At 47.2% G+C, this 27262-nt stretch overlaps 10 protein-coding genes across 10 annotated transcripts; 5 read left to right on the forward strand and 5 right to left on the reverse strand.

Annotated features, from left to right (window-relative positions):
• Positions 1–2615: 2615 nt before the first annotated feature.
• On the forward strand, positions 2616–3186 carry ARB_04729 (uncharacterized protein; the record flags this gene model as incomplete). Its single annotated transcript, XM_003016394.1, has 2 exons — positions 2616–2759; positions 2824–3186. 2 exons carry the CDS (start codon positions 2616–2618, stop codon positions 3184–3186), a joined length of 507 nt encoding a protein of 168 aa, XP_003016440.1.
• Positions 3187–3446: 260 nt separating this feature from the next.
• ARB_04730 (uncharacterized protein) lies at positions 3447–3905 on the forward strand (the record flags this gene model as incomplete). The annotated part of the gene is made up of 1 exon (XM_003016395.1): positions 3447–3905. One exon carries the CDS (start codon positions 3447–3449, stop codon positions 3903–3905), a length of 459 nt encoding a protein of 152 aa, XP_003016441.1.
• A 2589-nt stretch (positions 3906–6494) lies between these two features.
• On the reverse strand, positions 6495–7295 carry ARB_04731 (uncharacterized protein; the record flags this gene model as incomplete). Its single annotated transcript, XM_003016396.1, has 1 exon — positions 6495–7295. One exon carries the CDS (start codon positions 7293–7295, stop codon positions 6495–6497), a length of 801 nt encoding a protein of 266 aa, XP_003016442.1.
• A 647-nt stretch (positions 7296–7942) lies between these two features.
• ARB_04732 (uncharacterized protein) lies at positions 7943–9524 on the reverse strand (the record flags this gene model as incomplete). Its single annotated transcript, XM_003016397.1, has 2 exons — positions 7943–8861; positions 8950–9524. The coding sequence occupies 2 exons, from the start codon at positions 9522–9524 to the stop codon at positions 7943–7945; spliced, it is 1494 nt and encodes a 497-aa protein (XP_003016443.1).
• A 1226-nt stretch (positions 9525–10750) lies between these two features.
• Positions 10751–14292, reverse strand: ARB_04733 (uncharacterized protein; the record flags this gene model as incomplete). Its single annotated transcript, XM_003016398.1, has 6 exons — positions 10751–10982; positions 11044–11244; positions 11327–11350; positions 11546–11906; positions 11964–13875; positions 13999–14292. 6 exons carry the CDS (start codon positions 14290–14292, stop codon positions 10751–10753), a joined length of 3024 nt encoding a protein of 1007 aa, XP_003016444.1.
• Positions 14293–16270: 1978 nt separating this feature from the next.
• Positions 16271–17721, forward strand: ARB_04734 (DUF821 domain protein; the record flags this gene model as incomplete). The annotated part of the gene is made up of 2 exons (XM_003016399.1): positions 16271–17141; positions 17303–17721. The coding sequence occupies 2 exons, from the start codon at positions 16271–16273 to the stop codon at positions 17719–17721; spliced, it is 1290 nt and encodes a 429-aa protein (XP_003016445.1).
• A 383-nt stretch (positions 17722–18104) lies between these two features.
• ARB_04735 (uncharacterized protein) lies at positions 18105–19243 on the reverse strand (the record flags this gene model as incomplete). Its single annotated transcript, XM_003016400.1, has 2 exons — positions 18105–19051; positions 19114–19243. The coding sequence occupies 2 exons, from the start codon at positions 19241–19243 to the stop codon at positions 18105–18107; spliced, it is 1077 nt and encodes a 358-aa protein (XP_003016446.1).
• A 1086-nt stretch (positions 19244–20329) lies between these two features.
• ARB_04736 (F-box domain and ankyrin repeat protein) lies at positions 20330–22092 on the forward strand (the record flags this gene model as incomplete). The annotated part of the gene is made up of 2 exons (XM_003016401.1): positions 20330–20432; positions 20537–22092. 2 exons carry the CDS (start codon positions 20330–20332, stop codon positions 22090–22092), a joined length of 1659 nt encoding a protein of 552 aa, XP_003016447.1.
• A 1060-nt stretch (positions 22093–23152) lies between these two features.
• Positions 23153–24415, forward strand: ARB_04737 (uncharacterized protein; the record flags this gene model as incomplete). Its single annotated transcript, XM_003016402.1, has 1 exon — positions 23153–24415. One exon carries the CDS (start codon positions 23153–23155, stop codon positions 24413–24415), a length of 1263 nt encoding a protein of 420 aa, XP_003016448.1.
• A 556-nt stretch (positions 24416–24971) lies between these two features.
• ARB_04738 (uncharacterized protein) lies at positions 24972–26995 on the reverse strand (the record flags this gene model as incomplete). The annotated part of the gene is made up of 2 exons (XM_003016403.1): positions 24972–26624; positions 26741–26995. 2 exons carry the CDS (start codon positions 26993–26995, stop codon positions 24972–24974), a joined length of 1908 nt encoding a protein of 635 aa, XP_003016449.1.
• Between the last annotated feature and the right edge of the window lie 267 nt (positions 26996–27262).

The raw sequence follows: 27262 nt of genomic DNA on the forward strand, positions 1-27262 counted from the left end.
TGAACAAAAGAAGGAATAAGAGGTTTCCGGCATCTTCCAGATCCTTGTCAGTAAATCCTCGATCGGCCAACAGACGGGATCTAAATGTCATGAAGATACTCCGTAGGGATGCTCCTAACGATTCGTAGTCGTCCCTCTCCGGCTTGTTGGCACCCCAGAGAAGGTTATTCGGGAAGCGCGGTATACTCCAGTTTTAGGACATGGTAGCACGGGGGCCATCACTATCATCTTGTTGCCCGCCATCGAACCGCCTTCAGTCGTACAGAATTTTGAATTCCTCTAGCCCTAGAAGACAATCGATCTAGCTTCTCTGCTTCCGGGCGTTATTGCTTTCCCATCTTGTTCCATTATTCTTTTTCCTTCCGCACAGCAAGGGACTTCCCCCCTTTTTCTTTTGATCGATATCAGGATGCATAGAGATGCATATGCTGTGCTCATACTCTGTACATGTCAACTTATGCATCTCTGCCCGCAAACTTCGATGTGGCCATTTAAATCTGCATACTCCATTAGCCTGAGAAGAAATCATATATTGTTGTTTATTCTCTTTTTATTTAACCTTTTTTCGATGCAGACAGGGATCGCTCAGTGCAGGAGGAGGCTTGGCCGCGGCGTCTCCTGCAGCTGTTTGGTGGATGACTTGCCTTGCTTCAATAGCCTGTGGACGATGGAACCTTCGATGCTCCCCCAGACTGGGCGAGGGACTGACCGCGAGAGCCAGTCGATGATGGCGTTGTTCTTTTTTTATTTGCAATCCAGCTAAAGGCGCAAGGGGTAGATTATCGGGGTTTGCCCAGTCAACTAGTTAGCAGCACAGGGGGGTGTGACTGGCTGTTATGTCCTGTTCAGAGGCTGATATCTGATATTCGAGGTCGACATGTCGCCGTGCGGCGGCCAAAAGTGATCAGGCAGACAGACAAACAGGCATAAGATCTTCCCATTGCCCCAGCTCGCAGGGACCAGGTCCATATCCATGTTGAAAAGATAGAAAGAAAAAAAAAGTCGATGTGTAATATTCCATCAAAGCTCTGCGCTCCAGCGTTTCATCGTGGGCAACCAACGAGCTAGACGCACCACACAACAACCATACAACTGGATTGTGATAGTTATCCCCGAGCCTCCTCCAGCAGGTGACAGCAACTTCGGGCATTCAAAAGGCACTAATTGAGCCTGGCTGCATGGCGCATTGCTGTGGCGGATTCCTGGCAATATACGGGCATCCCATGTATCGCCCGGTACCCCCATGCTAACTCCAACGCCCAGGGGAACTTCACTAGAGCAGCCCGCAGGAGAGGCACCGGCGCCTGTAGGGTTCGCTGAGGAGAGCAACTCCCCCCAAAAAAATCAAAAATGGCGCACTAGACCATCGGCTCTGGCAGAAGACGGCTCGAAGGCGCCTGTGGCGATGGGCTCAGGGCGCGCTGGACGGGCTGATAAGGTTGATGGATCCAACTAGCAGCGAACCCGCGAGAGCGCCGCCCATGCCCGAGGGAAAAACACAAGCACAGCAGGTATCATCAGGCTAAGCTCTTCAACTTCGGAGCTTAATACCGCTAGATCCACGTACTAAGAACAGCGATGTGTGCAGGTATGGGGACCGATGATGGATGTGTCCGTATATTATTGTCAAGTAGTGCCTCGACCAAGGACGGTTTCAAACCGAACTGCCCCCTTCAATGGTTGGTCATTCGTCGGAGTCCGGCTCAGGGCCTGCACCGTTCATGTCTATTTATTTTTAATTTTTTTTGCTCCGGTGGCCTCGAAGCGACACATTCGCTATCATATTCCGCACTGATACCCTCCCCCCGCGGTCACTTTGACTGGCTGCTCTCTGGTGCGGCTAACTAAGTATATAGTTGAAAAGGTTGCCCCTGGGCAACTACATACACCTCATCCCAGGGAATTATTTTCCGGTTATGCATACACAAATGATATGAGCACGCGCGGGCAGATAATCCTAGCAGCTTTTCTGCTTGCATCATGCAGAATGGGGCTTGATAGCTCAACTCACCTCTCTCTTGTTTCATCCCAGCAGCGGTGGGAAGAGTACTCCGTAGCCCAAACACTTCCTTCTACCCATTCGATTGAACATGAAGCTTGGAAATCACCGCTGGAGAGCAATCCAGGAATAAGAAACGAATCAATGAGGCTTCTGACGCGGGAAACTCCAGAAAGATCTTCAGGATTTTGACGCCCGCTAGTCCCGAGTACGGGAAACGGGCGATAGAGTGAAGCCACAACAAGACCCTGGGCAGAAGTTATTTGGACGGGTCTTACCACAGTCTAAAATGAAAATAAGAAAAAAAGAAGAAACGAAAATGAGCTACGACACCTGAAGAAGATGTCTCGTTTAGGTTAACAACGGTGGATGACATTTCGTATAAATCCCCAGAAGACGGGCCCTTCAAGATGGCTGGTCCTGAGTTGGTCCACAGGTTTCGAATAACAATCTTCTTCTTCCCAGAGACACTTGCTTCGCCTGCTTTCTCTAAGCAAAGCTTTATATCAGTTGATTGAAAACGTCGAGGCTTCTGCTGCTTTAATCTCGGTATCCATCTTGAGCTCGACCTCGCCTACCCTACCTTACGGGTACCAGTCATCACCCTCAATCAACCATGGATTTGACACCCGTCCTGGTTGAGACATGGACTCTCTATGCCATAGGATCTACCATGATCGGGGCAAGAGTATTTGTTCGAACAAGGCTCGTTGGAATTCAGGGTTACGGCCCTGATGACTATCTCGTCTGGTTTACTTGGGTGAGATGATTCTCCGTCTAGTCTCCTCAAAATTATTGATTTCAATGGCTGATGTATTATATAGCTGGTATACACCTGCGTCACAATTATTGCGCATGTATTCTTAGTCCAGGCGGGGGGGAAACATACATCGGTGTTGACAAATGCGCAACGAGCGTCATTATCCATGAGCGAGCGGAAAGATTGGGAATATGGCTCCAAGCTCTTCTCCTTTGGCTTCCTTAGCTATGCCACTATTGTCTGGAGTCTGAAGTTCAACATGCTTTTCTTCTACCGTCGACTGGTCAGAGGCCTGCATATTGAACGGTTCATCTTGCCGGCTTTTGGTTTCGTCACAGCAGCGGGTATTGCTTCCATCCTTACTTTCTGCTTGGCATGTGTTCCGTTCACCAAGCTGTGGCAGGTTTATCCAAACCCAGGAGGTTAGTGTTTCAATTTAATGCTCTTGTTTTGAGAAGACAGACACTGATACAATACAAATGCAGGCCAATGCTATCCACAAAACCCTGTCACATTCTACACCGTCGCAGTCCTAAACGTCCTTACTGATATGTGCATCATTACTATTCCTATCCCAGTAGGTGTCCCCCCATAAGCCAAGGCGCTACAGTTTCTCCGTCTAACACTGATCTTTCTTAGATGGTCTTGCGAGTCCAAGCTAGCATTATGCGCAAAATTGGTCTGATGATGCTTTTTGGTCTCGGCTTGTTCTGTATGATTGCAGCCATCGTTCGTGTCGTTCTCATTTTCAAGCTTCAGCGCCATGGTGACGGAGCCCTATGGTCAATCCGTGAAGATTTCGTCGCCGTCATTGTCGGTCAGGCACCCCTCGTGTATCCAATCACCAAGCCCCGATTCTGGAAGAGCATCTTCGGCAACGAACGATACGAGGATACAAGCGAGCACAGTCAACAATACAAAGACAGCAAGGCATCATCGAAACGAAAGCCCAAGGATCCCTACATGATTACCCAGACAGAACTCACTATGGTGGACAAGTCAGAAAGCACAGAGGAGATCATGAAGGTTGAAGAAGGAAAGATGGACGGCGGCATCCTCGTGCAGAGGACTTACAATGTGGATGTTGAAAGCTCGAGATCGGAGTCGGGTCACGAAGATAAGAAATACCCAGGTCAGGCGTTTTAAGGCATTTTTCTTTTCTTTTTTCTGTTATTATTATCATCATCAACCATATATACCTTTGAGGAGTGCCTACTGAGCGTTTTACGGAGGTCGGTGCTGTTTCGTTATTTCGTGGGAGCCGGGAGAATTTTTTCAGTCTCCTATTTTTTCTTGTAGTGATATTTCAAAATTCAAAATATTACATTATTGCCTTCGATATAAGATGAATTTATTATTATTTCTTTTTGTTTCGCCTTTTGCACTGAACTTAAGCGAGGTTTCCCGCTGTTTCTTCAAACAGCTTCAGATCTTTTGTGTTCTTGGGTAGAGACCTTAGGTTTGAGACTTATCATGCTGGAGTTCGTACTCCGAGCACCAGGCGGCCCGCAGATGGGGCTGTCCCGTTTCGTTTTGTTGACTTTTCTGTCCCGGACCCCTGAGAGCCACTAAAGCCACCCACGCCCAGTGGATGGAGCACCCACCGAACGAGCATCAACTCACTTGCCTCCGTACCCGGGAGTTGATCTGGCTCTACGGAGTACCAGCCCAGCATGTGAACACATCAAAACGCCCCAACCCCAAACCGTAAACTATTTTGTTTGTTGATGGTGCTTGTTTGGTTGGCCGCGTGGTAAAATATTTCTCTAAAGCTGACCCCTGTCTTATATAAGCAATATTATAGTTATTTAAACTATGTGGACCCGGAAAACCTTAAGAGCAGGGACGGGCCGAGGTTTATCCGTGCGCCTCCTTCCATATGTAGGTTGGCACCTTCTATTTTTGTCCTTGCTGACATCCAACCTTTTGAATATCAAAATTCAATTTCAACTTCGAAGACAACCAGGTACGTAGCTACACGAAGCCAGGCCACGGCTATCGGTCAGGATATAAGGCTATTGGGCTGACAGAGCCTAACATAAAATGTCTGAGGCATCCGTCTGAACACGGTCTTCTTCTCAGCTCACCGTCTTGGTGGATGCGTCTTGATACGGGATTTATCTGCGGTCCGGGTAGGCATTTCTCCGTACTATCATGGCAGCCTTCGAGGGTTAGGTAACCGTGCTGTTTTCCATACACCAGTTTTCCTTCGATGTCACCGTGGTGCCAAGCAACACGAGTATTCACGAGAATACTCTTCTCTTAAAACGCACTCCCTGGAATTTGTCGCTTCTGAACAACCGCCCAGAGCTTGTGATTCAATGGCCTGGTTTCGTTTGTTTTGGAGGAATCCAAACCCCTTGTCAGGTCGCTGCAACATTTACCCGACGTGTTAAGAAAGATCAACGTGGGGTTGAATGCATATCTTTATGATGGCTGCGTCCTTGCAGTTCCACAATAGGCTCAACTAGTTTTTACCGACCAGAGTCCATGGTTGATTTATTCGTGAAGCTATCGTATATGTATGAGGAATGCCACGTCAGGGATGTCATGAAGATGTGCATGCTCTCCTGTCAAAGCTACTGAGCGCCTTGACTCTCATATATGTACTCTGCATACGGAGTACTCTGGGCTGTCACAGAAGAACCTGAGCTTTCCGACCTTGATCTCAGCCTCATAGTCTCCACCAGGATGAAACACATGAAAACACACTCAGGCATGCACTCAAGAAAGCTACACATGCCAATGAACCCAAAGGGGGCCGCCATATTCGCCCTCGTCAACGGAGTACACAGTAAAATACAGACCTGTTTTCTCTAACCCATCATGGAAGCTATCACCCTTCTTCAATTGGAGGTCGGCAAGCCTCTGGACCTGACTTGGGTCTTTCGAGGAAGGAGGACGCTTGAGCCGCCTGAGAACCCCACTTAAAGCGCAAGTCGTTCTGTGAAGGTCCAAAATACAGATTGGACTATCAAATTAACACGGCAGAATTTGAGCTAAGTAGATCATCATAGCCTAGCGATGGGCTTGGCCAATTCCAGCAATGTCCTAATCCAGCCACGGGACTATGTGCGGGAGAAGAGGGGATAATCTTTTCTTTGTGTTCGGCGCAGCATGGCATTTATACATTGATCCACCCTCTCGGAGTATTTTCGGACGTTAAGTCAAATCTCGATATCAATGCGTAACTAACGTACGCACCCGTGGAGAACTACCCAAATGATACTTGGAGCCGGCTACTCCGTATTGTGTTTACCCCTTTTCGAGCTTCGGTCCTCACGTAGTACGGAAGAGATATCTGGTTACACATCAGCATTCCGTATGCTACTATATAAGGCGTTCATAGCTTTCTCGGGTTACTCCCGTTTTGAGGGGAAATTACCACACGAACAGCAAAGGGGATAACGACATTTCTTTGGCCCATCGATTGTTAATCTCTAAGTCAACGACAGCTCCCGATATTCTCGGTGAAAGGCCCATTCAATAGCCACTATTCTGGGTTTACAGGACCGTACTCAGTGCTTCGAGCTCCTAAAAATTACAATGCGTTCATTACTCATTGTTTACTGGTGGTTTACCACCGCGATATCATAGGGCAATCTCAGGCGTCATCATTAGTTTATCTAGTGGAAGGGCATGCACAATGCTTAAAAAGAGAAGAAAAAGGAAAGGGAAAGGGAAATCGATGCATGTGAAAGGAGAAAGAAAATCATCCGGGTGCGAACATGGCCGTTAACTAGTCAAGGAGACCTTCTGGTTAGTGTAGTTTTGTCCCCGATTTGCGACTACCTCATGGTACATCCACTCGCCCACATCTGCGCGCTGGATGGTGTATCCTACTGCCGGCTTATCATCGGTTCCAACCCTGAGAGTCTTCCATCCCTTTCCGGTGGCGATATTATAATCACCCGTCAAAAGCGAAGGTCGAACCGACATGACACCGCGGAACACTCGACAAGTAGGCGTGGGATCAGCAACAGCGTTGAATATAGCCTCCTCCATCTTCAGTTTATCCTTGTGCGGAACTGCGAGGAAATAATGATATAGCGGCCTAAAGGCCAAAGGAACATCCTCTGTCTTGCTTATTCCGGTGGTTGATACAACAGTGAGGAATGGCTGGGTCTTGGGCATTCCGCTCCCATGAGAAGACTGCACCTCCTTTACGGCTGAAATAATGTTGTTCGTTGCTTTCTCGCATACATTTGGATCATTCAGGGTGACTGGCTGCCATATTGAGGCTTGTAGCTTTGGGGTTGATCCAATACCAGAGATGATGGTTGGTACTAGAGCTCCATTATTGCAGGCTGGAGCTACAGTTCGCTTTACTGCTTCGATATCGTTGACATCTCCTTGGATAACGGTGAGCTGTTTGTCGATGACTGACTGCTCGATGCCTTGGACCTTAAGTTGATCTGTCAACTTCGACGGTGTGCGCGCAAGGGCGACGACGTTGTAGCCTCCCTTAAGAGTGTGGGCAAGGCAAGAGTTCGCACAGCCGCCGGTTGAGCCGATGAAAGCGATAGGACTGGCCATTCTGATCTGTAGAAGATGAAAGAAAAACTGGTAACCGACTGAGGAGAGATGAGTTGGTATGTATTATCCTTGTTATCTGGTATCTTGTAGTTATTTTATAGCTTATGATGGGGAGACTGAAGTTTTATATAGTCGCGGATTAATTATCCGTTCATTATCGGATGGAGGATCGTGTACCTGTCCAAGGGCGAGGTACCCAACCATTAACCTGCGATGAAGCAGCCACTGATAACATCATCTCACGCAGTACACTCCGTCTCCGAAAAAGATGTTTCAAGGCCATCGTAACGGAGGGAGTAATTGGGCGGTGCATCCAGTCAGCGATCCATAATTAGGCGAACGGGTGAATATCAAGCCGAACGGCTGCCTACTGGTCATGGAGCCGGCTAAACTGGGAGCTTAATCGTCCAGCCTCATTCTTGCCGCAGTGATCTCTTGCATCATATAGAATGCCATCCGGCGCTTAGGGCGTATCAAGGCACCGATATAATCAAAGCTTGCGATGCTGCAGTGGTAGTTATCCTAGCAGAGCCACCACAAGAGACGTCAGTCATTAAGACTTAATTTGGCAGCCTAATTCACTGCTACAACAACTCAAGTCGTGTATTCTTTGCGTCTCAGCTCTATGCACGTATATCATAGTCTAACTAAGGGAAAGGGAGAACAGCGACACCTCTCTCACCATTCTTGCCGCGGGCCCTGATGCCGAAAACGACATTGTCCTTGCTAAGATCTATCGTTGCCTCCTGAACCATTCCTACGTCCATCTTATGAGTCCAGAACGGAGCAGTGGTGCTACGCCAAACAATTTCATATCCCCCAACCAGGGCATTACCGCCTGCCGGAGGATCCCAGCTGAATTTACTGTCATTTGAAAGCGCTGTGGTATTGACACGCACGTTCCGTGGCATACCCGGTGACATTGCCAGGTTCCAAAGGGCGGCCGCGTTGACTTTACCGACTCGTGAAATAAAATCAAAGTCGCAGAACTCAGGCAAATCTCCATACTGAATGTCTTTGCCAGTTTTAGGATCCTTGTCAATCCGAATATCCTGATGTTGATGCGCATAGTTCCCGTTTGGCTCTGTGAAACGTGCCGCTGGGTATCCAGCCTCTAGGAATGGACGGTGGTCACCACCGCGTAGGTATCTGTCTAGCCTGTAGATGACCGAGACTTCCATGTCCGTATGTTTGTTTTCTGCAGTCTCTTTGACGAAGCGTGCCAATTGACGAGCAGGAGTATCATTATCGCCTCCAATCATAATGCGCCTCTCTCGCATTGCCTGATTTTCAACATTCAGAGGTGGTATTCCCTGGGCAAAGAGACGGATAACGTGCGGTTCTTTGGTGCCGTCATCAGCTGTTGATGAGCCGATGATATCGTTTGTAAACATTCCTTCAACATTGGTGGAACTATTGCGGAATGACTGAGCTAGGAAATTAGCTCCGTAGAGGCCTTGTTCCTCGCCTGCGACTGCAGCAAAGACTATCGTTGCCTTTGGACGAGGAAGGTCTCGCTGTGACATCACACGCGCAAGCTCGAGAGAGACAGCAACGCCGGATGCACTGGTTAGTACGCCATTAGCTTTTCCGTTTCTACACTGCTGTTGTCACTGCCATAGAATAAAGAGAGCTAGAAGGGTATTGAACGTACTCGTCGTTTGCTCCTGGAGCAATACCCTTATAATCGAGCGGATCACTGTTTCTAGAGTCATAGTGACCCGAAACAACGTAGACTCTCTCCGGGTCTCCCTCTCCCTTCAGCGTAGCGACCACGTCACTGATCCGAACAGGGAAAGGTATACGGTTACCATCCGCCTGCTGGTCATATCCCACTACTTTGACGGTCAAGCGGCCATCGCTCGCATTCGCATATCGTTGGAATTCCGACTCGATCCACTCTCTTGCTGCCCCAATGCCGTACGTTGCGTTGGTTTGTGTAGAGAGAGTGTGGCGGGTGCCGAATGAAACCAATTTTCTGATAGTAGTTTCTATTCTCTTGGGCGAAATCTGAGACAGGATTTTTCTGAGGTCCTTTGAAGGCTCCTGGGGTGTATTCTCACTTCCAAGTTTGACCCTTGGCCATGAAGCTGCAGGACAGGAGAAAAGAGATTCGTGAAATGGGTTTGACATCGAAATACTGTACTCTCGTGGTAGTGCCAGGACAAACGCATGAAGAGATGTCAGCAGTGCCAGGCCTGACAGCAGGCTACTTATTAGGAAACGCATCCTGAAGAGCTGTCCCAGCTATAATGACAGTTAGAAGAAGATAACTACTGTAGAGAAGACGAAGTAAAGAAAGGGAGGGGTAGACGGGCCGCAATTTATGAAGCAGTCCTACCTTAACCCAGGACACAGCATTGTATAAGCTCGCACCGCTTGAAGCCGAAGGAGCCGCTGGACTGTGACTCCATGCAAGGAATATCCGCCTTGGTTTAGCTGTAGCGCCATCTCAAGGCGTCGGTTAAGCTGCCGGTCGGTTGTTCTCTTTGAGCACTCTGCCCTTGCTGGCAATTATATTTAGCTGGCAAGGCAAGCCGGGATAAACCAATGTTTCCCCAGCCAAAGGGCCAGGAAGACCGGCGCCTTATACCCAATCAGGCAGGAGAATGGTCTGTGTGCATGAATAATACGACAAATAAGAGATTTGAAGCTGTCGGTTTCAGGGATGATGGAGGGCTGCCTGCCAATTTGCTTTATGATAACGAAGATCCGGGGTAAAAGTGGAGCGCCGAGGTTAAGTCGCTGCCGACAGGCAAAGGGGGTAAAGAGGAATATTCGACCTTATACCTTATTAATCTTTTCTTTAAATATATAGCACAATAATAGAATAACGATGACCTTCAAGTCCGATATGGAAGCCGAGAGTGGCATTAGCGTCATAGTGATAGATGGCTGACACTTGACAGTAGGCAAAACAAATATTAAGGCGTCCTGAATTTGGCCTGCCTGCCACTGGAGATATGTATATTTGCGACACTACTATCGTTTTAGCTCAGCGGTATTCTAAAAGAGGGAGGGAAAGGAAGATGAAAGAGATAACGTATTTAGTATTATTAGTATTTTCTTAATATATATTTAACATGATATTATACTGACCGCAAGATCGGGCTCTTTTTTACCCAGAAGACAGCCTCTAAAACAAAGACGGATGAGTGTATAAAACAGAGCGGCCCTGATGTGTAGAAAGAATAGCCGAACCACTGGCACAGGCACTGTTCCTCCAGAGGAAAGAAATCGAATAGACAGTGAGGAGAAAAAAGTAATATATACTGTCACAGAATTCATTAAAAGAGGCTATGCCGTAAATGAAAAAGGGCAGCTGGGAATGGAGGCCGAAAGAAGATGCAGAGGCTTCTATATATGCGATGCTGTGTTCTCATGAAATAAATAGACCGTCATATGTACGTTGTTGCGTATGTTAAGTAACACTCGCTGTAACAGGCGAAATGGAATCAAGGCAGCTTTTTGATGTGACCGTTCGAAAAGTCGGTGTCGGCGAAGTCGGGTAGACGGGTTATCCGGTCGATGCTTGGTATGCAAAGGCCGTTTCCGAAGAAATAGAGTACCACAAGCCAGGTGACGACGAAGTTGGCAATATGGTGTAGTAAGTAAGCGTATGTGACGCCGTAAATCGCGGCGTATACTGCAAGGAAGAAAAACAGGCCGGATGTGATATGTTTGAAGCTAAAAATGACGTTAGACCAAGGCTTGTCGAGCAAAAGGGACCAAGCGTAAGGATACTTACTTCGAGGTAATCCGGGGTATCATGACTCCGGTGGTTAGGGTTTCGACGAGAAGAATGAAAGGCATTATTGATAACACATTATGGTGAGAGGAGAAGGGCGTGAACCAGTGTACGGCGAGGTTGTGACCCCAGACGATGAGGACAGGGATGTTTATCGGAAGAATCCAAAGCATTAGGATGAGAATCGAATGTGCAAAGTTGCTTAGGTTGGCATGATTACCCGATCGCTTGGGCCAAGTCAGCAATTATCGGCTAATGAAAGAGTCTGGGTGCCTTTACTTACTGTTTCACGAGCATGAGAAGAGGCCTGGACACAAGTGATTAACTGAACGATACAAGCTACCACGTACGCAAACTGGTACGGGATGACAGTAGCTACTAGGAACAGCAGAATCACGGCATTAACTATCCTGTGTCTTGTAGATAAACTCCACAGCAACGGCGCAGCCCTATATGTGGTTAGTATGTTTACTGGTAGCGATCCATGGACAAACCAACTTACTTTCCGTTTTCATGCTTGATATAGCCCTGTCGAGCAGCCACGGTGGATCGAAGAAGCCCAAGGAGATAGATGATGGTTGTGGCAGCATAATGGACAACAACACATGCGCCAACGCTAATAATGCCGAAAAGAGGCACCAAGAACCAGAAGAAAGTGTCCTGAGAGCCTAACAGAAGATCATTCTTCCCATAGTCTATCGGCGTCTCTGTTGCGTTCGACTGCCAACTTGACTGTACCCCCTGGGTTACAACGGACTTGGATGTTGCCAGAGTGGTAGCCAAAAGTGAGAAGCCAAGGAAGGTAAGAGGTAAAGAAGACCGAATACATAGTTCTAAACTTTCGGAAAAGTTGATAAAAACGCCTATGCATAGTGGTAAGTAACGGGAGCGCCAGATAGTGCTAGTTGAGGCTGTCTTACCTGTTTGATCGTATACTCTAAATTGCTTGCGGAGGACCATTGCGACAATAACCAGGGGGAACGCAGCAAAGACAGTTCGATATCTCATTGCAAGCCTACCCAAGCTTCCTAGCACATCCACTTGCAGTGATATTTGAAGTGGCGCGCTGCAGCTCCGATCTGACCACAGCTCAAAGGATATGCCACTTCCGGCTGCATTGTCCCTGATATGCGGAGGCATATACGGCGCGACTCCATGGAGATTAACGTCAATCGCTTTTACGTTGACGAAAAACTTGGATTCGTAGGGATCAGATATATACTGGCGAACGATGGGCGCAAATAGCTCTGAGTCGGGTTTGCATCCTTGCCTGTTGAGCTTAAGCTTATAGGCGAGCAAGCTGGACTGCAGAGCTGGAACCTTGATATCTGTCACCATTGGTCTGTCGGCTGGTAGCAGGATGGTTAAGCCAGCACTAAGAAGCCGACCCAGGCTAACTCTAGTCGGAATTACTGAGTCAGAGCTGTCAGAGAACTCCGCAATCAGAAACCCGGGGGTAGCTTTTTCGTGCTTATCGACGACGGCCACAAACTGATACTCCGTAAGGTCTTCTAGGCTGTATTGGAAATATGAAAATGGTTGGGCGTCATCAAAAGCGGCTTTTGAATTCTTGTTTGAAGCAGGGATGTATATCACGTCCTCATAGCTGCTTTTGCACACCAGCCGAGGTGAAGCAGCGTTGCCACCGGATAGGTCGAGATTCAAGGAAAGCAAAGTCGCGGATTGCCCAGCGCGGGAGGGAGGATCACTGCAAAACAGAATTTCAAGCTTTCCGGACCCTGAAGGTTCAACACGCTGATCTGTCAGGAGGGTAAATTTTTTGCCAGGGACACCTCCTCTTGGGGGGACAGGGATTAGATGGGCTTTAGGGCCTTCGTGATGGCCGAGTCCGTGCAAGACCAGGCGTTCGCCTTGTTTTAGCATTGCGTTGGCGTTTTCTTCAAGGGTCAATAAAGTAGTTGGTTCTATGGTTCCCGTTAGTCTGGTGATAGCGGATGTAACACAATATTGCTTAATCTTACCTTTACTTGGCAGGAGTTTATCAGCATTTGGTTCGATCCCGGTAAGAAACCACTTCCTGAATACACTCATGCGCTCGGCTCGTTGCTTCGTTTGGGTAGCGCGCCGAACGTCAATAACATCAAAGAGCGCTCGAACAACGGCTTTTCTGAAGGAATCACACCATGCAATTGAAAGGTGATCTACTCCAGTCCAAACGTTGGGAATTGTACTGGTAAAAACGGTAAAACCATGGGTATCGGGCACCAGGGAGGATAAGCTAGTGTAGTCTGAGGGCACAATGGTGTCCCCTCCACCGCCAGCAATGGATATGAGGGTGACATGCCACAACGGGTTATTATTGGCCCATCTCTCCGAATAGGCTTCGCGCCAGTAGGAGTTGATCTGTTTATAGGTACTCATCAGGTCGGAATCGAACGATACGGGTGGTCTGGCATGCGGTGTGGACATGGTGATGATGGAATTCACAGAGTTGGCCTGATAATTGGCCATTGTCAGGACTGTCCTAGCGACAATTCCTCCCATGGAGTGACCTATCAGTATGACGGATACTGGGTCTGGCAGATCGGTATCTCTTCTAGCTCGGTTGGGATCATGGTACAGCGATAGTATGTAGGACAGGGCATCGTTGATGTATTCTGCCTGGTCGAGGATTGTCTGGCCATGGAAAGCAGCCATGTCTTCATTGAAGTCTGCCATGAAGAAATCCAAGCTCCTGGTGCCGAGCTTGACCCTGTCTTGGTCATGTTGCAGTACATTATGAAAGTACAAGGAGGCTTCGGAAGCAAGGGACCGTCCCTGCCGGTAGCTTCCTGCGTTTCCCGGGAGGAAGAGAACCGGCACTCCTTTGAGCTAGAGGAACGGAATCCATGTTAGTTAGTTACCATTGACATTTCTAGTGTCATCAGAGTCGCAAAAAAAAAAAAAAAAAAAAAAAAAAAAAAAAAAAAAAAAAAAAAAAAAAGGGCAGCATACCCCAATGTCTTCTTCGCTGTAGTCGTCTACACCTCGTTCTCGATACAAGTAAAGATTGTACTTGCTAGCGAATCGGGTATGTTCCGTATCAAACCCGCCCAATTTGATGTACGTTGGCAGCATACTGGGCGTCTTGCATCCTTGGGGGTCGATCTGGAGCGTCAAGTACGATTGCACAATGCCAAAGACCAGGAGCAGACCGAATATAGTAACGATGATAGTCGACACCGGAAACCCACAGGCGGTTCGCGACCGAGGCCGCCGCAGCCGCTGTGACTCTACCGAGTTTTCCATCATCTGCGTATAATTTTTTTATTTTTTATTTTTTATTTTTTATTGATATTTCGGGTGTTCTCGAGAAGCCTCTGAAGCCGAGCTCTGGCGGTGGTTTGAAGCTGAAGTCGAAGCTCGATATCACGTCGCACAGCGGGCGTTCTGGTCTTCCAAGCTATTGCACCCTGTCTGGTCGGTTCGGAATTCCACTCGAGCAATGCTACCTCCAAAAGAATCGCGGCAAATAGCTTTTGGTCGTCAATTCCATTTCCATTCGAGCTGCCAACGGCAGTTATCAGAGGATCATTGGGGCCCGGCTGCGAGACGTCTTCGGTAGGTAGGTAGCTGTTCGAGGGGCTGCAGCAGTGTTTTTTTCCTTTCTCTTTCCTGCCTGCAAGCTGTTCCGTCGGTTCAAAGCTCGCAGCAGGAGAAGCGGCAGCAGGTCGAGAGCGCGCGAGAGCCCTCCGGCACGAGTCTCTGCCTCCTCGTCGAGTGCTCAGGGGACTTGGAGTCGCTCTGCGCGAGGATAAGAAATTAAGAAAAAAAGGGAGACGCGGGAGAAGTTTTGGCGGCCAAAGAAAAGTCGGAGCAGCCGCCCTTTGATATGCTGAGTCAGCAAGGATAGCTTTTTGCTTGTGAAAAGAACGACGACGACGAAGAAGAAGAAGAAGACAAAAGCAAAGACGAGAGCAAAGACGGAGCAGCAGAAGAAGGAGAAGAAAGGAGAGCCTCAGAGAGGTTGAAACGCGCGGGCAGCAGGTCAATAATAACAATGGACGACCGTTGGCTCCGGCGGCGATCCTGCTGTCATTTCGTTAACCTCGCGGCCAGAACAGCCAGCTCGGAGGAATTAATGACAGGGCGACGGGAGATTTAGGCCTGTCGATATAATTAGAGCCTGCCGCTGCCTGGATGCGCTCGTTTTTCTGCCCGGGATCCCCTCTGTCAATATTATTACAGTCTGCTTGCGGCCGGGATGTAGCGTTCTACAAAGTTCTATTGCGAAGGTTCGGACGGGCCTCCCCCCTGCGAACGTTCTGTGCCTGGTTGTGGTCACCCGCAAGCGAGGGGAATACGAGCTGCTTATGCATGAGATGGTTTGGCCGAAAGAGCCTCTCGGGAGCCTTGCAATAAAGGCGACTTTGGTCAGAGCCAGACGGTACTTGGAGAATATGGAGAATCGACGTCAGATGGTCCCCTTTTTCCCCAGCAAGCCGTGCCACACAGGCAGCAATGTGGGTACAGGCACAAGATCAAGATCGCATGTCAGTGGACAAGAGCTTCGCAGCTCATCCTGGGCATTGGGCCGCGGTGGCAAGGGCGTGGAAGAGCACGCGTGTGTGTCCAGATTAAGGAGACGAACGCCGTTCCGTGCAAGCCACCAGAGGGCCGTTCATCTTAACGACCTCGAATAGAAACCAGCTTCCAGGTACTAAACACCATTGTTTCGAATATTCTACTAACGAATAAGATAGATGAGTGTATGGAGTAACTAGCTATTGCTGACTGTTTCGGAGCACATCTGAAATCTCGAGACAATTGCCAGCAGGTTTAGGGGCGGAGAACGGGCCATCGCCGAACTAGCAAAGACGCGCAAACGTGGACCAGGATACGGGATCGGAGATGGCAATAATAACAATCATTCATACCTGATCAGTGTGAACCCTTCCGCTTGCGGTGAAAGGGGCCTCTCGTGGATCGCGGTATGACATCAAGGGGCCCCCTGATGGTCCAGAGTAACTACGGGGTACGGGGTAGTCCGTACAGAGTCTTCAATCATGGCGTTCAGACGTATAAACAACACCACAGTGCACTCCCATCTGCTCCTTTTACTCTCTTCTCTGTAGCGGAGAAGGGGAGGGAGAGGAATAATAATCGAAAGATGAGTGTGTCGCGTGTACTACTGGCCGCAGCCCGCAGCGGCCGCTTTAAAAACGGCCTTTATTTATCATGCATTGCTGGAGTTCTTTTTTTCATGGTTTGCTCGCTTTGGTTTGGGATGAATTCAGACAGAGATAATGTGCATCCGCTGCTCACACATATTATTCCGGCAGGCCATTGTACATGCCAAACATCAACGACGTTCAATTGCTCGGAATCACTAGCAACATTGCCCAAGAAGCAACCATCTAGCCCAGCGCCAGTCCCGTCAGCAGACTGGAACTTTGAATTCGATCGGGATAAAGCAAATGTGAACCTAAGCCCCTTGCAATGCAAAACTGCATTCCCAGGGCTCTTTGAAGACCCATATCGGGCAGCAGCATTTTGGGATTCTCAGTTCGGCATATCCGCCGAACATCTAGACAAAATCGAACTCAAAAATGGCATGGCCCGAGCCATAATACACCGGGGTGAGCTTTATATAGTCGCCACAAAAGCAGCACAAGAAGACCACAGGAAGAAGATACTAGCTGTCCTAAGTTCCATGCATCATGCCTTGTCAGCTACAGCAGGAAACAGAACACAGCCCAGCATCGAGTTTGTATTCTCCATTGAAGACAGGATCGACGATATTTCTGGGTCAGGACATCCTATTTGGGCCTTGTCCAGGAAGGCGTCCGAAGAGTCAATATGGTTGATACCCGATTTTGGGTTTTGGGCATGGGATAATGCAGCAAATGCCATCGGCCCTTATAACCAGGTGGTCGACCGGATACAGCGACAAGAGGTTACTGTTCCTTGGTCATCGAAGGAGAACAAGCTTGTTTGGAGGGGCAAGTTGAGCTTTGCACCGAAGCTAAGGCGGAACTTACTTGATATCGCCCGGGATACGAGCTGGGGTGACGTCAAGGAGATCGTATGGAGCGAAAAGCAGAACTTCATTAGCATGGATGACCATTGCAAGTATAAGTTCATTGCCCATGTTGAGGGTATGTTAACTCGCAATTTTTTATTTTTATTTTTATTTTTATTTTTATTTTTATTTTTATTTTTATTTTTATTTTTATTTTTATTTTTATTTTTATTTTTATTTTTTTATTTTTTTATTTTTTTAAACGGCTCGCCATTAACCCCAGCTAACTGTACATAGGCCGAGCGTATTCCTCCTCCCTGAAATATCGACAAGCATGCCGCTCTGTTGTCATAGCGCATAAGCTCCAATTCATCCAACACCACCATTACCTCCTTCAATCCACCGGGCCGTACCAGAACTTCGTTGAGGTAGAGCGTGATTTCTCAGATCTACCTGCAAAAATGGAGCATCTACTGTCAAACCAAGACCTCGCAGAACGAATTGCAAATAACAATGTTAAGACGTTCAGAGAACGCTATCTCACCAAGGCTGCCGAGGCGTGTTATTGGCGAGAACTCTGGGCAAGCTGGGCAAATGTATTTAATGCTGTTATAACTGATAGCTTTGCAGATAGGGGATTACGGTTTGAGTCTTTTCTGCTTCTGGAAAGTCAGAAAATGATGGCGTTTTCGCATTCTAATGTCCGTGACGTATAGAGATAGAGTTGTGTTGGGTCATTGCGACTAAGTCATTTAACATGCCTAGACAATACCGGTTTTATTTATCTATCATTCAAGTGCCTAGCAGCTACTTGAGTGGTATCCGAAACTTTGGACGTATTCCATTGAGTGCAGTTTGATAGCTGGCTATATATATATATATTTAAGCCAATCCTGTCAAGAAAGAAGGAACATAATTATTGCAGTATATGACTAGAGACGAGACATTGGGGCTCTTCAAAGAATGATGAACTGATATAAAAGCACCTCCAAAATAGAGCAAAGCCAGCTTCGCTCCGATATGTAAGGGCCAGAAGATTGCGCAAAAGCATAGCCACGTAGGCGTTCCGTAAACCTTTCTACCTCACATCGATGACCTTTTACTTTTTATCCGAGAGGCCAACGAACATCGTAAGTTTGCTGTTGGACCCTTCAACCTTTTTGGTCCAGGTGATGACCTTGGTAACTTCCTTGTTTCCTAGGGCTTGGTGGTGGTTTTGGAGGATAAGAAGTTTTCCAGAAATATTATCGCTCCCCACGATTGTTTTAAACAGGTCATCCATCACGGGGTCTTTTGGATCAGGCTTCCATACGGCTTTCTTGTCGAGGGGGAAACCCATTTTTTCATAAGCGTGGTGTAGAATTTTCCACGTTCCCTTGGCCTGGATGTCCCTTAATATCAAGCCTTTGAGGTTCTTAGGATTTTTCGTAGCCTTCTCAAAGCATTGCCAGGTGATCTCATTATTGGGGACCCTTTTAGGATCACCCTTTGGGTATGGGATGTTTTCCTTGAAAGCTGAACTCGCAATTATGAATTCGCCATCTCTGCTAAACGCAGCATCGTTAATCACGCTTCCTTGATTCTTCGATCGAATAGTGTATTCTACTAAGGGAGTGTACTCCGTATAGTCAAACCCAGTATCTTCTTTTTTCAGTAGGTGAACGAGCTCTTTAAAGTATTTCCCTTTCTTTTCGTAGGAAAGAGACGGGACATACCCCTCCGCAGAGAAGATATCAAAAAAAGCCTTTTGGGGCTGGACATCTTCTACCTTCTTCACAACAATAGTATCAGGCTCATTGCTGTCAATTGCTCCCCGGAGCTTGTCAAGTCTTTCAGTGGCTTTGTCTTTGTAAAACCCCAAAGCATGGGCTTCTCCTAAACCCTTGCCGGCTCCAAGTGGCTCAATATCATTGCCTCCAGAGCCAGGGCCCTTATTACCCGGCTTTCCTCCTGGTTTACTACCAGAATTTCCACCTGCTTTCGCACCTGGCTTTGGACCAGGCTTGGGAATATGGAAGATTGGTGGTCCACGAGGTAGAATACTCTCTGAAAGGATTCGTTAGCTACCGATTTCTCCCGGCCCGCAAGTGCATCTTGAAGCTACATACTAGGGCAATGACCATTATCACACAGGACATTAAGGCCAGAGGGATCAACCACAGCACGCCCTGCTGCTAAAAATGGTAGCCCTAGAATGGCACTGGCCAACACCAGCTTGTCGGGCGCAAAGAGCCACATCTTGGGGTAAGAAGATGAACTTCTTTAATTATTATTCTTGTTATATGTAGTATGGGTATGAACGACTATGTCGCCAATGTTATGTAGAAGACAATGCTAAATAGGAAGTCCCTTGCTTTGCAATACAGGCGTTCCATGGAGCAAGGCCATCCGACAGCATTTTATAGCCATTTTTGGCTACAAAAGATATCTCAGCTTCCCAACATAGTCAGGTCCTGGTTCATCCAGAAAAAATGTACGATGACAAACATGTTGGATGTTTCGTAATTCGCGTGCTTTGGCTGACAGAATTTGCGTCTGCCTCCAAATATGACTGATGTATCAGCGTTTGACAGAAAATCCATGACTGGGAATATAAGAAGGCTGTAGTCGTCGGCTTGTTGAAAGCCAGCAAGGCCTCAGCAATGTACGTCGATGACAAGCAGTTGTCTGTTTTCGTTGTCATCAAGGGGGTGTGTAATTATCCGTCACCCCCTTTGATTGTTCGATTACCTATTTAAGGTTAACTGTTAGGATTAATCATCCACTTTTCTTAGACTCGCGCTGTCTACAAGAACGTGGACCGGATACGGTCCCTTGCCGGAAATCGTTGGCGGGCTCCACGCCGATATACTATGTGGGATGGCCAATGATTTCTGGCCTAGTAACTACAGTAGGCCTTTTTGTCCATGTTCCAACAGTTACCAGCTCGTGTTGGATCAGGCACACCTCCTGATTAGTAAGGTGCGTTTATATAATCCTTCAGCCAATCAAATTGTCCCGCTAACTTTCTTACTCAGGATTACTAAGCTACAACATTTCCCGTCACTAACAACTTCGGCCCCCGACATTTTGGCCCCCTGGAGGCTGATACCTAATAATATAACCACAACCCCTGTTCATGCAGGTGGTGTCTTCCTGTACTTGTTTCATTTGAGCCAGACAATCAAATATCCAACTAAATAATGGCAGGAATCACAGTTTTACCCCAGACTATACCCAGTCAACTCCAGGACATACCACCCATTTCTGCGTTGTCGACGTCACGAATCTTTGGATCGAGGAGACCAAGCTAGAACACACAGGAAGACAGTCGGCTAACCGGCCATGGACCTATATGGGTTTCCAAAGGAGATATTTACTCTGATCATTGAGGACCTAGTGCTCGAGGTCGGGTTTGTGAAGGCAGTACGACTCAGATTAGTTGACAGTATGTCCCTCCCCTTTCTCATACCCATAGGTATCCGTTTAAAAATAACAGCGCAATTTCATGGCGTCTGCTGCTGGAAGAGATTCTAAAAAACCATTAATTAGGCCATTTCAACAGGGCCATTTTGTTTGCCCTTTGTGATCGACAGATTATCAATGTTTTCGATCCGAGGGTTTCTCTGCTGCACCTCATAACTTCACCACTTCTGGGGAGAATTCTCTTAACAAAGTCACGCTCAAAGGCAGCGACCAGAATTGTTGCCCTTCATGTGATTGCAACGGTTAATCGAGAATTGGACAAATTAACTGGGTGTACAGAACAACACAGGCCCGAGCAACATCTAAAGATCAGTACAGCTATTGCTGCGTATCCCGTCGGTGTTTTCGGCTTATACGAGGAATTCGAAAAATTTTTCGTTCAGCAAGCGCACAGCCTTCCTTGGGAAGAATCTAGAATCGGTCATCTCTCCGTTGATCGCACATTGATACCCGCCACTATGGACCGAGGACACACTATCTTTTGTGGAGCTATTGTGCTTGGGAATCTATCTCTCGTCAAATCCATGGCCTCTTCAGTGGACATCAATACGGTGAATTACTTCTTTGGCCAGCCATTAGGTCTTGCCTCTATTTGGGGATACTATGACATTATGCAGTATCTTCTTGATCAGGGTGCCAATCCGCATTGGGTTGCAAAACGACGTGATATCGTTCCTAGTTACCCTTTTCACATTGGGTTAAGAAAATTTGAGTATAAGTGTCCAGGAGGAAGTGCCTTAGCCGCCGCTGTGCTTGGCGGAAATAAGAAGATTGTGTCTCTACTTTTGAAGCCAGAGCTCCGACTCCCGGATGATGAATCTGAATACTTCAGGGCCATACTATCTGCGGTTCGTATAGGCCGTTCGGATTTGATCGATCAACTTCTACAGATAACAGGGAGAACTCTTAGTGATTATGAATATTTGCGAGAAGCTATGCTATGGGAGGCAGTTTATCACAACCAAGAGGGAATTGTGCGACTACTCCTGGACCATGGTGCCAACCCCAACCACATGCTATACCCGGACATGATGCCTAGGTATCCCCTTCATGTTGCTGCCATGCTAGGACATGATCGGCTGGTACATATGCTGCTAGAAGATGGAGCAGATATGTACGTGGATGACCTAGGACATATGCCCATCATCTACGCTGCTCGAGCAGGGCAGGTGGAAGTCATTAAAGTATTGGTCCGGCACGGCGAGAAATTCGAGCATGCCTTATCTCCAGCTGCGTCCAGAGGGCAAGTTCACCTGATAAAGTACCTCCTTCATATCGGAGTAGATATACACTATCGAGAGTCTGGCCATCTGGTTGGGGTGGGTTTACAAGCACTCTTTTCGGCTATATTATGTAAAAATTTGGCTATCATCTCCCTGTTAGCCGCTGCTGGTGTTCCTCTCAATAATGATGACACTGATATATATGAAGATCCTATATGGGCCGCAAAGGCTCATGGAGGGGAATGGGTTCTTAAACATTTGCTATCTCTGGGTGCTGAGGACAGAGACTATCCGGGGGATAAGCAGGTGGCAGACCCGGATTGCTTGATTTATGAACGGCTTGGGCGTGGACTATGTGACGTTAACCCAACGACCTGGAAATGGCAGGGTAAGTATTAACTATTTCCAGATGGACTATCAACCTGGGCACCAAGACGCTATATCCCCTTTATTCATAGTTCCCCCTTTCATACATTCATATGATCTAACACCAGATCAAGTTAAATAAAATATCCTGTAAGTGAGGAATGTATCCCCATCAATACATCAATACAAATGACAGACCCTGGATAAACAGCCGAGGCTCCCCAATGCTCTGTTCACACGGCGAGAGAAGCTCTTTCAATTTTTTCCGGTACTCTTTGTCAAATACGTGCGTTAGTCTACGATTCTAGTAGTCCTTAAGCCCCCGAATAGAGTGAATTGCAGTAATTACTGGACACACACAACTTATTGAGAGGCTTTGACACCCAGTAGCTACCCGCTGGCCGCGGGATGCATGACCTAGAGATTACCAAGGGGTAATCAATCTCGCTTGAATCACAGGAAACTTCATGCAATGTTAGTAATTGTTCCCGATCCGCGAATATATAATGTGATTACCAATCGTTTAGGCATTCTTCTGGGGCGCATTCGGGGCCAGGCACTAAACTCGATTACTCAGTGTGCATTTGAATGTGTCTCGAGTCATTTTGGCACCGAGATGCATTCGTCGTATCAATCATGGTGCAGCGTAAAACGTGCGTTCACTTATATGAGACGCAATACATGAAAGAATGATATTGGTATTTTAAAACCAATGTAGCCGGGTATAATATGAGTAAACATTATACAGTTCTGTGTTTGAATCGCACATCTGTTTATGAATCAGCAATTGACATATGATATTCCAACCCACACAAACAAATGACGCCCATTGTCATTGCATTGAGAGATGTTGGTAGTTATCCAAAAAGATTGATATTCCTGCAAGAATTTCTGTTGCGTAACTGATGAAAATCATACCAGCTAGGAGGCCTAATAAGAAGTACAGTGATTATCCACGCTAATATGGAAACCAAGCTGGCTGACAGTGCAGACGGCAGAAGGTTACCAACTGGTAAACATCTAGAGTGGTTGGAAAACAAACCATTTCAGGGAGCATCAACAAGGATATATAGCTACAGTTGATCTCACCACTATGGATGAGTATCCAGCACTCCATCAACTAAACATTTCACCCTCAATACCGGCATTTTTTAAGCCAAGCACCTGCAACACTCAGAGAAAAATGAATGCCCTCGTTATAGGACTTACTGGTGTGCTTTCTTTTGCTCCCTTCTTGGGAGACTTGTTTGCCGCTTCTCGGAAAGATGTCGCCGTTGTCAGGGTTACTCTTGGGGAGTTTGATCTTTTCAAAGAAGGAGTGAAAACTGATACCATCGGTGGTGATATGCCAAATGTTGCCCTTTTTGATTCCAACGGTCAACGTATTGGATTTAAGAACGGAGAGAAGCATGGAAAGGTTAAAAGCGGCCAGGGATATGATATTACAGTCGAGCCTTTCGAGTCTGACAACAGAAAGGATCCGGAGTATGTCACCATATCAGCTTCAAGCAGTGATGCCATTTGTATTGCAGCGGTTACCGTCACCGGTGCAGACCAGGGTAAAAATATGGACAAGACCTGGGCCTGGAATGGTGGATTTGGATTCTTGTGCGGCAACCTGGCTTGGTATCCGTCTAAAAAGTTGACAACTGCATCAGAACGGTCTCCATGCATTTGGATCAGCAATGACGGCCGCTTTCCAATGGGATTTTCGATACACATACCGGACTTTTCTCATGAAGAGCTGCTGCCTCAATTCAAGGACAAGAAAGAAACCGTATGCGATAGTAAACCACGGCAGCATTTCTATAAGGACATTAATGAACTGCAGTGCCCCCCAGTCTTTAAAGAATTCCCCAAGTTTGACGAGGATACCGGATATGAAAATATCACTCAAGTATTGGTTGATGGAGTGACAACATGCAAGCCGGAAATCGGGGAGAATGTCAGCGACGAAGATTTGTCACGGTTGAGAAAAGCAATCAAGAATCATCCAAGAATAGGTGGCGAATCGTGGACTTATGGGGTGAAGAGAAATCAGGTCTTCAAGAGGAAGGACTGGAAACCTTTGGGGTGCGATATGAAGAATGCAGTGGTTGTTTCTAAAGGCTACACAGCACGGGCTATTTGCGAACACCCTACCTCCGCAGGCCCCGACTATGGAAACAGGGAAGAAGGGCTGTTTTGTGACATGTGTACGAAGAAACTGTGGCCCTTTTGCTCGGTGAAAGTAACAGCAAACTGCTTTGACGAGACGCAGCGTGTTCTTCGTGGGGATCATCCAGGATTCAAGCGAGGTATCAATGAGACTTCTGTGCATAAGAGCTATCAAGATATCCAGGTTTGGGATGATTGAATAGCTCTCACTCCTTCTCAACGCCTCTGCTGGTCGGAGGCATTCTGTTTTCTCCCTGTTACCATTCGACCATTCTACTTGTTGAAATTTCTCGCTTAGCTCCCTATTTTGTCGCTTTGAATTATTCTTTAATTTTCATTCTGCTTTAGACACCCTGGATCCTTTTGAATTGGGCAGGGGACACCGTCAAAAGTAGGTAAAAATGCTGTCGACGAGGCTGGACGTTCGGGTGGATAAAAGCTGGCAGGGTGTAAATCTTTTGCTGCGGCTCTGCGTGGGACGGCCAGCTCTTTCAGCCTCAGCCAAGCCACTAGTTAACTGGTAAGTACCAAACTCGCTTGCTTTCAAATGAGTGAACACGAGGGCCTTCAATAATAGACCTATAGCCTGTGTGGCAAGTCTCCCCACACGGAAAAGCAGAGAGCATGACAGAACCAACTCACTGAAGTTGGGAAGCAGTTGAATGGTATCGGAAAGGTATAGCAAAAAACGATAAGGGGAACCAATTCTCTGCTCAGGTCTATAAACTGTTTCTATGACAACTGACTGCCGATGATCAAGCAAGTGGACCAATCTTCACTTCCTCACTAGCAGCCATTTCTTTCCATTTAGCAATCTTTTCAAGTTCACGTTTGCTGCGTCGCTTCGACGACAATAACTCTTTGAATTGGCCCTTTGCACCGTGTTTGAGTTTAGTGATCATATCAGCGGCTTCACCCTTTGTAATCTTCTCAGGTATTTCCTTTCCAAGTTGTTTCCTCAGGTATCCTATCTGTCCGGGGCTTGCACGCCTCTTTCTCCACGGCTGCCATGAAGCAATGTATACTGGACCTCCAAATATGCGGGAGGCAAGGGTATCAGCAGCATGAATTGCCTGGACAAGGTCAACCGCGGATACCACCTCGCGAGGACGACTGAAGGGGCTTTTTGAGTTACCTGACGGGCTTAAGCTGACAACATGGTGGACTGAAAACAAGCCAGAATTATCTTTAGAGATTGTTAATCTCCCTGCAGGAGCGCTAAGAATGTAGCGATGCGGGCTAACTTGGACCCACGCATTTTCGCTGAGAGAACGGATATGATCTTCACCAGAGGCATCTTGCACCAGGTCGTGGACAGAATCGTAGTCGGTGAAACCAACAACAATGTCTTCGTCCTCTGGGGAACGGCCCTTTTTTGTTCCCTGGCCTTGGGCTGGATCTTTGTCAAAGTTCTCTCTTTTCTCTTTAGCATCTTTAGCAGAAATCTTGTCCAAACCTTCATCAGGATGTAATCCGAGGAGGGTAGGTGTGGTGAGAACTCCACAATTCAAGGAAGCAACCATATCAATGATATGGCAATTGGTTTTATCTGGATGTAGCCGAAGACCTCTCCCTATCATTTGAATCAGGAGATTCTTCGATCTTGTAGGTCTTGCGAGCAAGACACAGTCGATATTCGGAATATCGGTTCCTTCAGTGAAGAGCCCACAGTTAACCAGAACTGGAAACTCGTAATTCCTAAAAGCTTCTAGTTCTTTGGCACGGACATCCTTGGGAGTCTGGCCTGTGATATACCTAGCATCGACTCCGATCTCTCGAAACTTGGCCGTCAAGTCACGTACATGGGCAATATCAACGCAAAACACAAGTGTGGATTTTCTTTCACCGGCCTTCGAGCGCCATGAAGAAACGGTGATATCATTGGTGGTCTCCGTATTGACAGCAAGTGAAAGCTGATGAGTCTGAAAATCTCCATTGGGACCATCACCGACGCGTGAGAGATCCACATGCGATTTTACCGTCGTAAAAAGGGCATCGGAAAGCCAGTTCTCTCCGATCATGTCAACATAATCTTTGTGGTATACGATGTAATCGATAGCTGCACCTAATTTCAGCCCATCAAACCGCGAAAACGTCGCAGAAACACCAACTAACGCTGGAGAGTCTGCATTCGCCTCACCCAAGTTGAAATGAGCTAGAGCTTCACGATAGCTCGGTGCAACGATATGGTGTGCCTCATCAACCAGCACAAGTTTGAATCTTTCTGGATTGTATTTCTCAATTCGGCCTTTTGAAAGGAGGCTGCGTATGGATGCAATTGTTATATCCGCCGTCCCAGTTGCATGGCTGTTTGCCATTTCAATTTCAATGGTCTTGCCGGGGTAAGCACGCGTGCAGTGCTTTGCAGCTTGCTCAACGAGCTCTTTTCGATGAACCAAAATAAGCGACTGGGTTCTTTTATGGTCGGGAGAATTTACCCGGCCGATTAGTTGAGTAAATATCACCTGTTGAAATATACCGAGTTAGCATCTAACTGAAATCTCTAATACAAGTTGATCCATACAGTTTTGCCGCTACCCGTAGCAAGAGATATCCCTAGTCTCTTGTGGCCCGCGGCCAGATGGGATAGAACAGACTGTATACATTCTTCCTGATAATCCCGTAAACGAATTTCGGGATTCAATATTGAAGCTCCGTCAGACGCTCGAACCGACGCCGTTGAAGAGAAGAGACGAGCCCCGATCTGCGCGGCAGAGTATCCTCGGCAGTATAACTTTGCTAGGCCCAGCCATCTTGAGCACCGAGATATCTTCTGCATCTTCCATGTTGCTTGCTTGGATGTTTGCTGGAAGTCGCGAAGCTTTTTGATAAGCGCTAGTTAACTCACTAACCATGCAAACAGGACAAACAATGCAAACAGAGCTTGCCCTTGCATAAAAGAAAAAAAGCAAAGCAAAATCTGAAGAACAAACGCCAACAACCAGCGGATAGATAGCTACGCTTTGCAGTTGAAAGGTTGAAATATCATATCGACTCCTTCATGGGAATTATTGATATGTGCTCCCCATACTTGTTTGTGGAAAAT

This window comes from Trichophyton benhamiae (genome assembly GCF_000151125.1).
Source record: "Trichophyton benhamiae CBS 112371 chromosome Unknown contig01989.5, whole genome shotgun sequence".
NCBI lineage: Eukaryota > Fungi > Ascomycota > Eurotiomycetes > Onygenales > Arthrodermataceae > Trichophyton > Trichophyton benhamiae.